The sequence below is a fragment of the Patiria miniata genome, unplaced genomic scaffold (genome assembly GCF_015706575.1).
Source record: "Patiria miniata isolate m_02_andy unplaced genomic scaffold, ASM1570657v1 HiC_scaffold_5, whole genome shotgun sequence".
Taxonomy (NCBI): domain Eukaryota; kingdom Metazoa; phylum Echinodermata; class Asteroidea; order Valvatida; family Asterinidae; genus Patiria; species Patiria miniata.
Window position 1 is genome coordinate 26,484,313 of NW_024037072.1, and position 13,036 is coordinate 26,497,348.

The 13,036-nt window shown below is 38.9% G+C and overlaps 1 protein-coding gene across 1 annotated transcript in view; it reads left to right on the forward strand.

Annotated features, from left to right (window-relative positions):
* Positions 1–13,036, forward strand: part of LOC119740377 (serine/threonine-protein phosphatase 2A 56 kDa regulatory subunit gamma isoform-like) — a 51,967-nt gene that overhangs the window by 24,744 nt on the left and 14,187 nt on the right. Inside the window, exons 6-7 of the mRNA XM_038215652.1 lie at positions 992–1,084; positions 12,724–12,854. Coding sequence (XP_038071580.1) covers positions 992–1,084; positions 12,724–12,854 — 224 coding nt within the window. The remainder of the gene's footprint in view (positions 1–991; positions 1,085–12,723; positions 12,855–13,036) is intronic.

The following is a 13,036-nucleotide window of genomic DNA, read 5'->3' on the forward strand; positions in this document are numbered from 1 at the left end:
TGCCTGTGCTCTACCAACTGAGCTATCCAGCCGTATGTTGGCGGTTCCCCCATTTTGTCAATGTGTTTGTTCAAGGGGTGCTAGTCAGAAGCCATAAACTACATCTCACCCAAAGTCATCAAGTTTTGACTCTTTTTTTTTCATTAAAAACAAATCAAGTAATCTTTAATTTAGTAAAATAAGGTTTGTCAACACGGCCCACAATTTGTTTACAACAGGGAATTGAGCGAAAAAAATAAATGAGGGTAAACAAAAAAACCCAAATAAATTCAGGTAAACAAACGTGCGAATATTATGTTTGTCACTGTACCGGTATTTTTAAAGGGTAATGTTGAACCTACATGTACTAAATGTAATGTCATACACTTGATGCATATTATTCATTATGCATGTTATCCCCCCCCCCCCCCCCCCCCCCCCGTTGTTTTCTCCTCACTGATGTACTGTAAACAAAGCCTGACCTTTGTGTTTGGCATTTTGGTGGCTTTTAGAACTGTTTTTGGAAGGTTGTGGCAAAAAATACACTGTACATGTAGCATTGGTTTTAAGTAGGTTTTTAATTTTTTAATTTTGTTTTTATTAAAAGGGAATGTTTCTAAAAGATGGGGGGGGGGGGGGGGGGGTTAGTGCTCTTTGAGCCTTATATGGATGCCTACAACCCTACGTGCAATTGAAAACATCATCATACCGTACATGACGTTCTACATGAGTATTGAACAAGCCCTTAAGTCCAAACTGTCTTGACATTTACATACGTTCTCAGTAAAAAGCCTTGTACTGTTACGTTCCCAACACTGTTTAACCTACATGTACATTGCACTGTTGCATCTATTTTAGTCTTTCTCAAGTCCTGTTCAAACCCTTTCTTGACCAATATGCTTTCTCAAGAAAAAGCACTCGAGAGTTTCTCCCGTTTCCCCCGACCTCCCCTGACATCCTGTTTTTTGCCGTGCACTTAACCTTTTATTGGCCGCTTTCCTTCCGTTCGCAGCTTGTTTATGAATTTTTCCTGCGGTTCCTGGAATCGGCCGACTTCCAACCCAACGTAGCCAAGAAGCACATCGACCAGAAGTTTGTCCTGCAGGTAGGAAGTCTAGGGAAGGCATCTGTTTTGAATCTTTGCTTTTTCTAAGAGGATCAAAAGATTACAGTTTACAAGAATCTCCTTTTTTCTTAAGTGCTAATGAAAGTTTTGGTTCGTTGACCGATGGCTTGGCCCATACTGCGTTAGCAGGCATCTTGGCTTAGTCAATTCATATGCTAACTGTATACGGGAATCAGGTAAAATTGGACACAATGTTGCAGGTTTTTGTGCAGGTCTACAAACATACATGTACGTGTACGTTTACATCCATAATTTACATAATTTGGCTGCTGACCTGTTTTGGCAAGTCACACACTCGGTTGTCATGGTTGCGCTCTGCGGATTTGGAATTCTACAAATACTGGCCTACGTTTTTAATTGCAATTAGTGATTCAGCTACCGGTATGAGGAAGATATCCAATCTAAATATTTTGATGGCATGTATTAGTTTTCTTTGATGTGATGTCATTAGTGCTAGAACAGTGCGCATCATGTGCCAAATTGAGGGTTTTTACATCCCAAAATTCAAAAAAAATTGTCTATAATTTACAACTTAATCCAAATTTTCCATTTAATAATGGTTATTTTAGATTGGTACGTGAGTGTTTGTTTCAAGTTTATTCATTCTTTACCTTTTTTGGGGGGGGGGGGATGTTGGTCTTATGCCTTTTTTGTGGGGGGGGAGCCTGCCTCCTTCATTTTTTTCAGAAAAGCCGGACGAGAAACTTCCGGTACTTACTGTTTTTTTACTCGGCCTAATGGTCAGTGCATATTCTACAAAGCACTCTTACGTTGTTTCTTACATACAATAACACATGTGCAAGTAATTTAGTGTCCATGGTAACGCATTGCGATTGCACCCAAGTCTGTATTGATTTCACCACCTTGAATGAGAGAAAAAAATAGAATTTTTAATAAAAACATCCAGGTGGTCTTGGCTTTTTTTTTTACACAAGCAATATTTTTTTCGGAAATTTGCATCCACTTATATGTTTTGTAAATCATACAGGCATGCAACTTGTCCTCGGATCTGCTGATTTCCTTGTTTTTTACTCCTCATGAATGCCATTACAAATTGAAAAACACTGTGCAAAGTCTTGTGTGGTTTGGAGTTTCCTCGTTTTTTCCCTAAATTCCCAGTTGCGTGCCTGATTATATTCTAATGGTTCACAAGAATGTCAATGTTGCTCAATGCACACTGTACTTATGCATATAATTAACAATCCAACTTTATATCATACATTCTACATGTAATGCCTACATGTGTGTCCTAGTTATTTTTCATAAAGACACAAAAGTTGTCCATGTACCTTTGGGTAATGAAATCAGATGATATGCAGATAAAATCAGTATCATAATACCAAACATCTTTTCTCCTCAAAATGGTGTTAAATTTCATGGATATTGTCATATTTTAGTCCTGAAAAGTCATGGAATTTGGTTTTCAGATTTCTGTGGGAACCCTGAAAAGGGTCTGAGGCAAAGCCTTGTTTGCAGATTTTATACACACATAAACTAAATTCTATTTTCTAAGGAAATTGAAATGGTCAGCATGCATGTACTCTGTTAAAACCAAATGTTGAAAGGTTCACTGAACCCTTCTGAAGAAACACATGTCTTGCCAGATTTAACTCTGATACAGTATGTTATTTATTTGTTCATGTTTTATTTTATATCTTCGGGCAATAAGTAAAAATATGTTTTAAAAAAAGGCCTGGTCTAGACAAAAGTTTGTAAAAACTGTTAGTATTGCATTAAGAACAAATTGGTCATTCACTAACTTGAAGAGTGACTAGGAGGACAAATCTCAGCTTAAGGGATGGGATTAGGTAGACACCTGTGGACGTTGCACCTCCCTCTCCCCCCCCCCCCCCCCCCCCCCCCCCCCCCCCCCCCAACTAGGAGCATTGATGATGAAAAATTGTACCACTGATTGTCATGTCATCCTTTTAAAAAAAAATTGTAATCAAACACCTGTTTCCTGTGAAGATCACTTACATGATTGTCACTGCGTTTAGTTAAGTAAGTAACAGGGATGTGTGGCATATACTTGTAATGAAAATGAATGGCACGGACATTGAAAGCATGCTTCACACAACACACAGCCTGTAGAACATTACATATTACATACGTGTACAAGTAGTTTGTTTGGCAGATAATGTAGCAGATTAATTTCAGAGAACATGGCTTTAAGCAGCCACGAACATGTGCTCAATAGCAACAAATGTCTAGTCATACATGTATAAAGAGTCCCGGATAAACTTCTTTTTGGTGCTTAAAGGGAAAATACAACATTTGCAAACATCAAAAAATAAAACTACCAAATCATTTTGAAATACCTTGCTGGACTGTTAGTGAATGACAGTGTAAAGCATCCTGTAAAATCATGGCACCTGGTATACTGTCATTTTCAAGAAAAGTGGTATTTTTGTATCAATTTCCAACGCTGATCGGCCAATCAGCATTGGAAACAACTGGCTTTTTTTTTTCAAATACTGGCCCCAATTGACCATCGCACTTGTTTGCAATCGATTACACACCTATGAACGAGTACAAGCCAGCTAGACTGGTTCCCTGACCTTACAATTCCCCAATGTATGTAAACTGCTCTGTTTCTTCTTATATGGAGTCATGGAACCAGACTACAGGAAAATGATCGTTTTTCTTGGTTTTTATAGCATTTTCGAAACCAAAACCTCAAAAAAGTCAGTGTAACTATATTTGCTATATATTTCCAACCCCCCAATTCCATCCATTTCTGAAAATTACAGCAAAAGCAAATGATGTATATATATTCCCTTTAAGGCACCGCATAATCATGGCATAAAATCTCCACTTATGGTCCCATGATGCATTGCTTGTGTAAATGTATGTACATGTACATGTGTCACATTAAGTTGCTTAATGATGCCATTTTGGTGCAGACATCAAAAGTCCAACTTAATTTCCGTCTCGACACTCATTGGCGCTGATTACAAGGACAGTACACATCACTTATCTGAACATAACTGTAATATGAAATGTCCACCTGCATTGCACATGTACATGTAAATTCAAGATGGAATTGGCAACATTGTGCGAAGGGCAAAAAAAACCCATTAGAATATATACATTGTACATGTACTTCATTCAAATAGTTAAATGTGTTTGTACGTTTTGTATGACATGTACGTGTACCTGTGCTTTGCTGGAAAAATACGCCACAGGACAGATTTCATTTTCCACTTGAAATGGGGTTTTGGAAATTGCAGACTTGGAATATTGACATGTTCATGTATATGACGGGTCCTGACAGGCCACAATGATGTATGAAGACCAATGATTTTTCTTCGTGTTCAATGGAAAATAGCCCCGGATTTCCCATTTTGGAATGGATCGAAGCATTGTTTTGCGTGTGTTCCAAACTCATCCAGTCCTTTAAAGTCAAAATAAACATTTTTTTCAAATGTCCAATGTAAGCATACTATGTATACAAGCTTATGTCTTGTTTATATTAAGTTTGCCGCAGAGTTGATGCATTCGAACTGTTTGTCCCAGGCCCTTTTTCAACACTACATGTATGTGAAATGTTTTTAAAAGAGAACAAATATTTCAGCTCTTTAAATCAAATAAATAAAATGTATAAATATAAAAAAATTGAAATGGAAACACAAAATCTCACAATGTGGTAACACCCTTATACAATCCATGAACAGGCTCAGATAGCATTTAAATACAATCACACGACACACGTACAATATAAATGTAATGTACCAGTAGATTTCCATGTTTATTCAATCAAAGTTATGAGCTTTCAGATCTGTTCTGGACGACTGGCCATTGCTCTCTGTGGACATCATCAGGAAACACTGCAGTTTGTTCTGCAATGATTTCTGTCAAGTTGCACTTTTAGTGACTGATACATTTTGAAGATTTCCATGTTTATTCAATCAAAGTTATGAGCTTTCAGATCTGTTCTGGACGACTGCCCATTGCTCTCTGTGGACATCATCACGAAACACTGCAGTTTGTTCTGCAATGATTTTTGTCAAGTTGCACTTTTAGTGACTGATACATTTTGTACATTATTGCTTTGTACCGGGGGTATATAACTATATATTCACATGTTCATCTTCATGTGAAAGGGATATACAGTATGTTACATGGTACATATAGTGTGCATATGTACTGGTAGACTAGCTATTCTTCTCTGATGTTACAGTAGGTTTGTATCATAATCTTATACACTATGTACGTGTACCGTATGGATAACCGGCACAACGTCTGAAGACAGACTCAAAATGGCGGATTATTGTGGACAGCCATTTCAATTCTGATACCGGCCAGCACGTCGAATGTCAAATTGACCTATGACCTTGGGGTCGACCTAATTTAAATATCAAATTGGATGTGTTGTGCATCTCCAATAGGATCTACAGCAGGCCCGTTCCCTGATCCTAGATTAGGGGGGGGGGTTCTTGAAATCCTAAAGCGAAAAGTTTTGTATGTGGGCGCAGAGCACGAGGCCTTTTGACGGCGTGAGGTCTGGGGCCCGTCAGCCCGGCTGAAAATTTTGGATTCTACATGTTCTAGATGCTCTGTGGTGCAATCTGAGGCATTTCCTTGCCACTTCCCCCTGACTTTTTGAATCAAATTTGTTCGTGTTTACACATGTACAACTTGAAGGCAAGATTTTTAGGGGATGGGTAATCAAAAGTTGATTTTTTTTTGGTTAAAATATCCGAGTAGAACTCGTCACCGAGCGAGGGGGTTTGTTCGAACGAGCAGGGGTGAACTGCAACTAGCAAATTCGTGCTGTCACGCTGAGGAAATGTATCAGTTTAAATGATACAATGCAATAAAATGTAAACAAAAATGCGTCAAATTTAAATAATATGTGGATGCTTTTAAAAGGGCTGCCTGCTTATTTATTTGATAGATTGTCACTTTTATGACGACATGTTTAACAGTCCGTAGCACGCACCATGAAGCACATGTAAAAATAGGTCTGGGGCTTAACATGCATATCCATGTCCACTAAAACATTTGAGGATTTGATGAGGCAAATTTTGTCGCATTTTTGATGTAAAAAAAAATCTGAATTTGGCAATGAAGAGCCCTGCAATTTTCATGTGTGACTTGCTGTACAGACCGTTCCGGGTTGAAAACTTAAAGAGTGTGAAACGTCTGTGCAAATCCCCATGGCGAACCTGGGGCAAGTGAAATATAGTTTGCGCAAACAAGTCTGAAACAATGCGGGGTTGAACTCAGGTTGAAAAATCGAGAGTCACCCTGTGTGTAAAGGCCTATAGTTGTAACTGTCAAAAGTCCTAGACAATAGCTGTAGAAAATAGACTTGGATCAGACTAAGTCATGTGTTTCACATTGGCCCTAGGCATACCAACCAGTTTTGTACACAGTGTGTCTTGCACAAGGCGCTCTCGGGAGTGGTCCCAAAAAGTCATTTATACATGGTGTAAGTGTATTTAAAGTACATGTTCAGCATACAGTTAGCACACGTACATGTACATTATGCCAAACACATATGTGACCTACATGTACTGAGGCAAAATGAGGAATGTCCCCCAAAACCTTGTTTTGAGTAATTGATGCCTGAAGTCGGATATAGTAGAAAAATCATGTCAAAATTGATATTGGTTGTTTCGCATTTTTGAGTAGTCAAGGTATCCAAGATTCACACTATGCAATTTTGTTAGGAAAAAAATACCCCAAAAAGGGAGGAAAAAACTGAAGAACGTTTATCACTGCCGTTGGCGGAGCAGTGTGTATCTTTTTTTTTTTTTCAAAGTCTTTTTCTCAAAATCAGGTTGGCGAAGATTGGCAGGACACTTGAAATTCCTGCGACATATCTTTGGAATAAATTCAGCTACAGAAATAAATTTGGTATCATTGGAAAGCCAATGATTTGCGCTTTAACATGATGTATATAACTAGAAAAGTCAAAGGTGGGGGTTATTCCTCATTATGCTGTGGCAGGTCACATATTTCAAGCACCTGTCATCATTCTATGTATACATGTATAACAGAAACATTAAAAGCCATTAACAAGATCTCCGACGGGTAAACATTGCTGCCATCTTTTCAATCTTCCCTGTGGCTCCAAAATACCGCAGATGGGCCCAGACAGACGAGACAGAGAAAAAAAAAGGTCCCTCCTTTGGCAAGATCATGTGCAACAATAAACAGCAGACTTCTTGTGATGCCACTCTGCATGCTCTGGCTGAATTAACATGGGGAAGATGAGTGTGTTTGTTATGCACTGCATCCAGTGTATATTAAATTCAGTCGCTTGGGAAGGTCGGTACACAGCGTTGGATAAGGCGTGAGAATGCTACAGGCTTGGATTTGGCATTTTTGAGCGATTCAACAAGTACATGTACATGTATATGAAATAGATAAATTTGTGGCCCACTAGGTTTTTTCCCTCAGATGGAGGTCTGAAATTAGATATTAAAGGGAATATACCACATTTGCTTTCGCTGTAATTTTCAGAAATGGATGGATTTGGGGGGGTTAGTATTTTATAGCAATTATTGTTACACTGACTTGTTTGAAGTTTTGTGTTTGTAGATGCTGGAAAAACCAAAACAAAAATCATGTTTTTGTAGTTTGGTTCCCAGACCGCACTTAAGATGAAACGGAGCAATTTATAGACGTCGGTGAATTGTAAGGTTAGGGAATCAGTCTAGCTGGCTTGTACCCGTTCGTAGGAGTGTAATCGATTGCAAACAAAATGCGCACTAAATATGGTAAATTGGGGGCAGTATTTGAAAAAAAAAACCAGTTTTTTTCCAACGCTGGTCAGCCGACCAGTGTTGGAAACTGATACAAAAATAACACTTTTCTTGAAAATTTCAGCAAACCAGGTGCCAGATTTTACAGGATGCTTTAGACTGTCATTCACTAACAGTCCAGCAGGTTTTTTATACTAATTTGGTAGTTTTGTTTTTTGATGTTTGCAAATGTTGAATATTCCCTTTAATAAGCTCCTTGGCCATGAAAGAAAGGACTATTTCTGGATTAAAAAATATTGTTTTAGTATTTTTGTTGAATATTTGCACATAATTTAGATGACAATCTTTGATGTGATCCTTGTGCTTCTCAGTGCATGAATAATGCAGATAGGGATCAGTGTTTCAAAGAGAGAAATGGAATATTCGTGCAGCTAAAAATAGTTTGAAAATGGACAAACATCTGAATGCTTTCTTATTTCTTGACATAAAAAATGACATTTTTATCTATCGAGATTTATTCAAATGATATGAGTAAACATTCCTGTGTACCCCTGAAATTCAGAATGAAACCTGTAAGAAGCTGACACTGGACAAGCACGCAAGACTGAACAGAAAAAAAAATGCTGACCAATTTATAAGCCAAAGCAGTTGTCAGGCACTGAGTTTGAATTAAAAGAATTGAAAAGCTGAAGCGGAGGAATTGAAAGCCACTTGTCCAAAGAAAAACAAATTGCATTTAAGCAGACAAGATGAATGGACAAACACAAAGGAACAAACCCAACCACAAATTGAATTAAAAGAAACATTAGACGGCCAGAGATTAGGAGAAAGTTATACTAGACATGCAGTACATGACCATAAACTTTAAAAAATAAAAACATGAAAAGCACAGCATGAAGCAAAGAATATTCACGAAACAATTCTTCATACCGTTCATTGTACATGTAGCAGTCATTGCAATGATGACACCAGCAGCATTGAGGTGCAATGTAGCTTTTTCATCGAAGTGTACAATAAATGCGCTGAGTACGCGTGCACCCTTTGAATGGCAGCCATCTTGGTGGTACAGTGCTTCAGTTTCACGGGGATATGCATAAATACCGTACGTGTACATGAACATGTACCCAGAGCATTCAAAAACACCTCCAAGATGGCTGCCGCACACATATATGCAAAGGGTCTATTGGTAATTTTGTCTTCCAGCTTTTTTTCATCTTGTAGGCCCTATTTATTTTTGTATTGAATCATCCATAATGTACCCCCACATGTATGTGAGCGGAGCCTGTCTGGATTTATTTGAAGAATATAAATATTGACCCTAACCTCCCGAACTCCATCAAAATCATCCCCCCCCCCCCAATTAAGGTGGATTTGGGGGGAACTTGGTCCTGCAGGCCTGGTTTGACTAAATATTGATAATGGAGCATGATGGACTTAAGCCTGGGGGCCTGAAGCAGTGCTAGGGGTATCTGATTGATTTTAGCATCCTGTACTGCTGTTGTCATATAAGCCGTGCGTACTAAGTCCGTCAATGTCCACCATGACCGACCAGTACATGTACGTCAGTGGAGGATTCCATTATGTCATGTATTGCAAGCAGAGGGATTGATGGAGTTTAGCGGATTTGGTCCAGTACTTAGGAAAAGACAGAAGGGGGTTTAATGAACAAACTTGAAGTGAGGAGCATGGAAGTAATAAAGTAGTCATATATTATTATAAGATGGAATTTTGCGTAGGGTTAAATAAATTAGATTAGGTTTTGCCCTTCACCGACGTTTAAACACTGTATACTCAGTGTGTTACCTCCCGAGTGAAAGATGGAAAAAATCACTCGGGTGGGACTCGAACCCACGACCTCCTGCTTTCCAGTACAGATGTCTTACCACTCGACCACCGAGCTAACGGGATCGGTTGGCTGGTTCGAATCTGATGTACATAGCAGCGGGTACCGCATAAACTATTATAAGATGGAATTTTGCATCGGGGTGATATAAATTAAATTAGGTTTTGCCCTTCACCGACGTTTAAACACTGTATACTCAGTGTGTTACCTCCCGAGTGAAAGATGGAAAAAATCACTCGGGTGGGACTCGAACCCACGACCTCCTGCTCCTCATAGATTGTTAGAAAATAAACAGGCTATGTGCATCTACATGTAGTGTATACATGTATTGTGCAACTTTCAGGCATCACAAATCAAATGATGACTTCCATATTCCGGTTTGGTTTTACTTATTGTCCCCGCAAGCCAGATTGCCAGCCCCGATCAGGTTTTCATTTTCGGCAAATCAGTAATTCCACAAATGTATCAGCCCTGGTGTCCCGGAGGGCTCCATGCGTGTTGTCACCCGAGTTCACACAAACTACGCGGTCATTATCGAAGGTCTCACGTGAACTACGCCGGGGAAGACAAGTGGTCATCAGCAAAGAGCAAGGCGTCAAGTGTTGGAAGTACCAATTTGCATATCTCAGGGGTGTTGGATGTTTTCAAGACATGCTGACTGCCGTGACTGTTGTTTTCCCTCTGAGGTGTTCTTCTTGCTTCAGGTTGCTTCCGGATAAAGACGGATATTTTAAGTCAATTTTAAGACATTATTCCTGGAATAAAGATCATCCCTGGAACAGGATGAGATAAACTTGATGAGAAGCAGTTTCTCTTCTGTGCCTAAGGCTTAAGGCGTAATTTCTTGAAATTTTGAGATACATGTCTTTCTTAAAAAAAAGTCTGCCGAATTTGGCAAAATGTGACCAGCTCCACAAAAAGGGTATTATGTCGCGAAAAAGTGAAATTAACTCTTTCGCTACGGAAGTTAATTTACCGATTTTTCCACGTTTGGACGTAATAAACTGCTGGAAATTCCGCCGTGTGTCGATGTGGACGCCGGCATCTTGAAATGTCTCTCTGTAAACAAACTGCTCACAATAACCTGCAGCAGACCCCGGCGAGACGGAGAGCCGCTGGCAGCGGCTCAAACTAGGGTCAGAGGTTATACGATATAAATTATGTAGATAAGGCACACGTCATGGGGATATCCTGTTTATTCACAGCGACGTCACCGAGCCGCTGCCAGCGGCTTGCCGTACGACATGTACAATTTTTGTGTACCAATTACACAACTGAGAAAACCCTCAAAACAGGCTTTGAAATAGCTGGCTCTGTTACTGTTAGAGATTTAGGCATGAAAAGCTCAAAATGATCAATTTTTTTCAACATTTCTTTCAAAGAATCCTGAAACATCAGGTAATGAAGATATTATTCACAACAAAAAATATAAATCATATTTGGACAAAATTTTCACCCGCTCAACTTTGAACGGTGAAAATCACATTACACGATAATGCACAGCGCAGCTTAATAACCTTTTTTTTGTGGAGCGGTTCACAAATAAAAGTTACCAAGCATCACTTCTCAAATGTCATTGACTTGAACTAGAATAAACATCCTATCTTTGTATGTAGATCCTTAAATAAGGCTTGGTGGAAACAATCCTTTGGGATGTGATTATACAGAGGTTTAAAGTCCACAGGAAATAAGTACAAAACATTAGAAGTAGTGCATGTACCTGCAATGGGGTTAATTTGCAGAGTTCAACAAAATGTTAAAAGCCATGAGAACAGTCCTCAGGTACATACGGTATGAATTGGTGGCTTATGGTCAAAAACATGGTGTACCTGTACCGGTACATACAGTGTGTACGCGGTACTTACATGTTTTATTGTTGAAAATGCCCAGTAGGATTTGTTGAGTGACTAAGGCCGAAGAAAATAATAGTTCTGCTTTCTGTTTTCCTACCTAACCTATTCTGACAGCCCCTACCCTAATTTTTTTATGGGAAAAATTAGAAGAAAAAAAACACCCAAAACCATCAAAATCTTCCTTTTACCCTTGACTACACGCCAAAGCCTCCATATTATCGTACACAACAAAAATTGGCCAAAAAAATATAAAAAATTCCTACCTACCTACCCTATTTTCGAAAGCCATGTAATCGGAAGCAGAAATATTTTTTTTTTTTTGGCCTAAGTTCAATACAGAAAATATTTTCCTTTCTAACGAAAGTTGCACCACAAACAACAAGACTATCTGACTTCATTATAAGTCAGGCAAATACCTACATGGGTCATTCTATAAATTTGGGGTCCACTTTTTTTCCTGTCCCTGTTACATGTACATCTGACATCTATGATTGTATAATTCTGATGCACTCCTTAATGCAGTCATCCTCCAAGAGTGATTATGAATAGCAAACTACCTACCCAACAAATAAACAATCATTTGAAGACACTTTTAATGATGCTTGAATGGCAAATTACAAAGTACCAAGGTAACAGGGACGGGAAAAATGTCACACTTTGGACCCCAAATTTATAGAATGACCCACATGCAATATACATCATCTCTTAAAAGGGAAAAGAAATACCCCTACTTAAATGTAATTAAGTAAATGTATTTTTTGGGGGGGGGGAGAAAACCAATGTGAAAAATGTTGACGTCCTTATAATGCCCTCTGATCATACGTACAGTGTATCACATCTTTTCTGATTCTGATGACAGTTACTGGAGCTGTTGACAGCAAGGACTATTTGACTTCCTTATACTTGATAGTCAGGCAAATATCTAAATGGAATCCATCATCTCTTAAAAGGGAGAAGAGAGACCTCTACTTACATGTGTATTTAAGTAAATGTGTACCATATTTCTTTCTTTTCTATAGTACATGTACGTCTTGCATGCTCATGGGATTCTGACGGTGAAACACTGAATCAAAGTTAATCTTTACATGTATGTTGGTTCTGTGTGTGTGTGGGGGGGGGGGGGGGGTAGAAAACCATGGTAAAAAAATCTGACTCCCTTATAATGGCCTCTGATATTGTATCACCTATTTATTCTGATTCCAATGACAGTTACTGGAGCTTTTTGACAGCGAGGACCCGAGAGAGCGTGATTTCCTCAAGACCACGCTACATCGGATCTACGGCAAGTTTCTGGGTCTGCGGGCCTACATCAGGAAACACATCAATCACATATTTTACAGGTACGTAAGAGCAATAGCCGCTGTCCCAGCTGTGAGAGGCAGCGTTAATAATTGACTGACTATCGTCGACTTGGGTCTGAGCATCTCTGGGCTACAAGTTGACCTGTAATACATGTAGGCTTCCATGTACATTTAAAGGGAATATACATCATTTGCTTTTACTGTAATTTTCAGAAATGGAT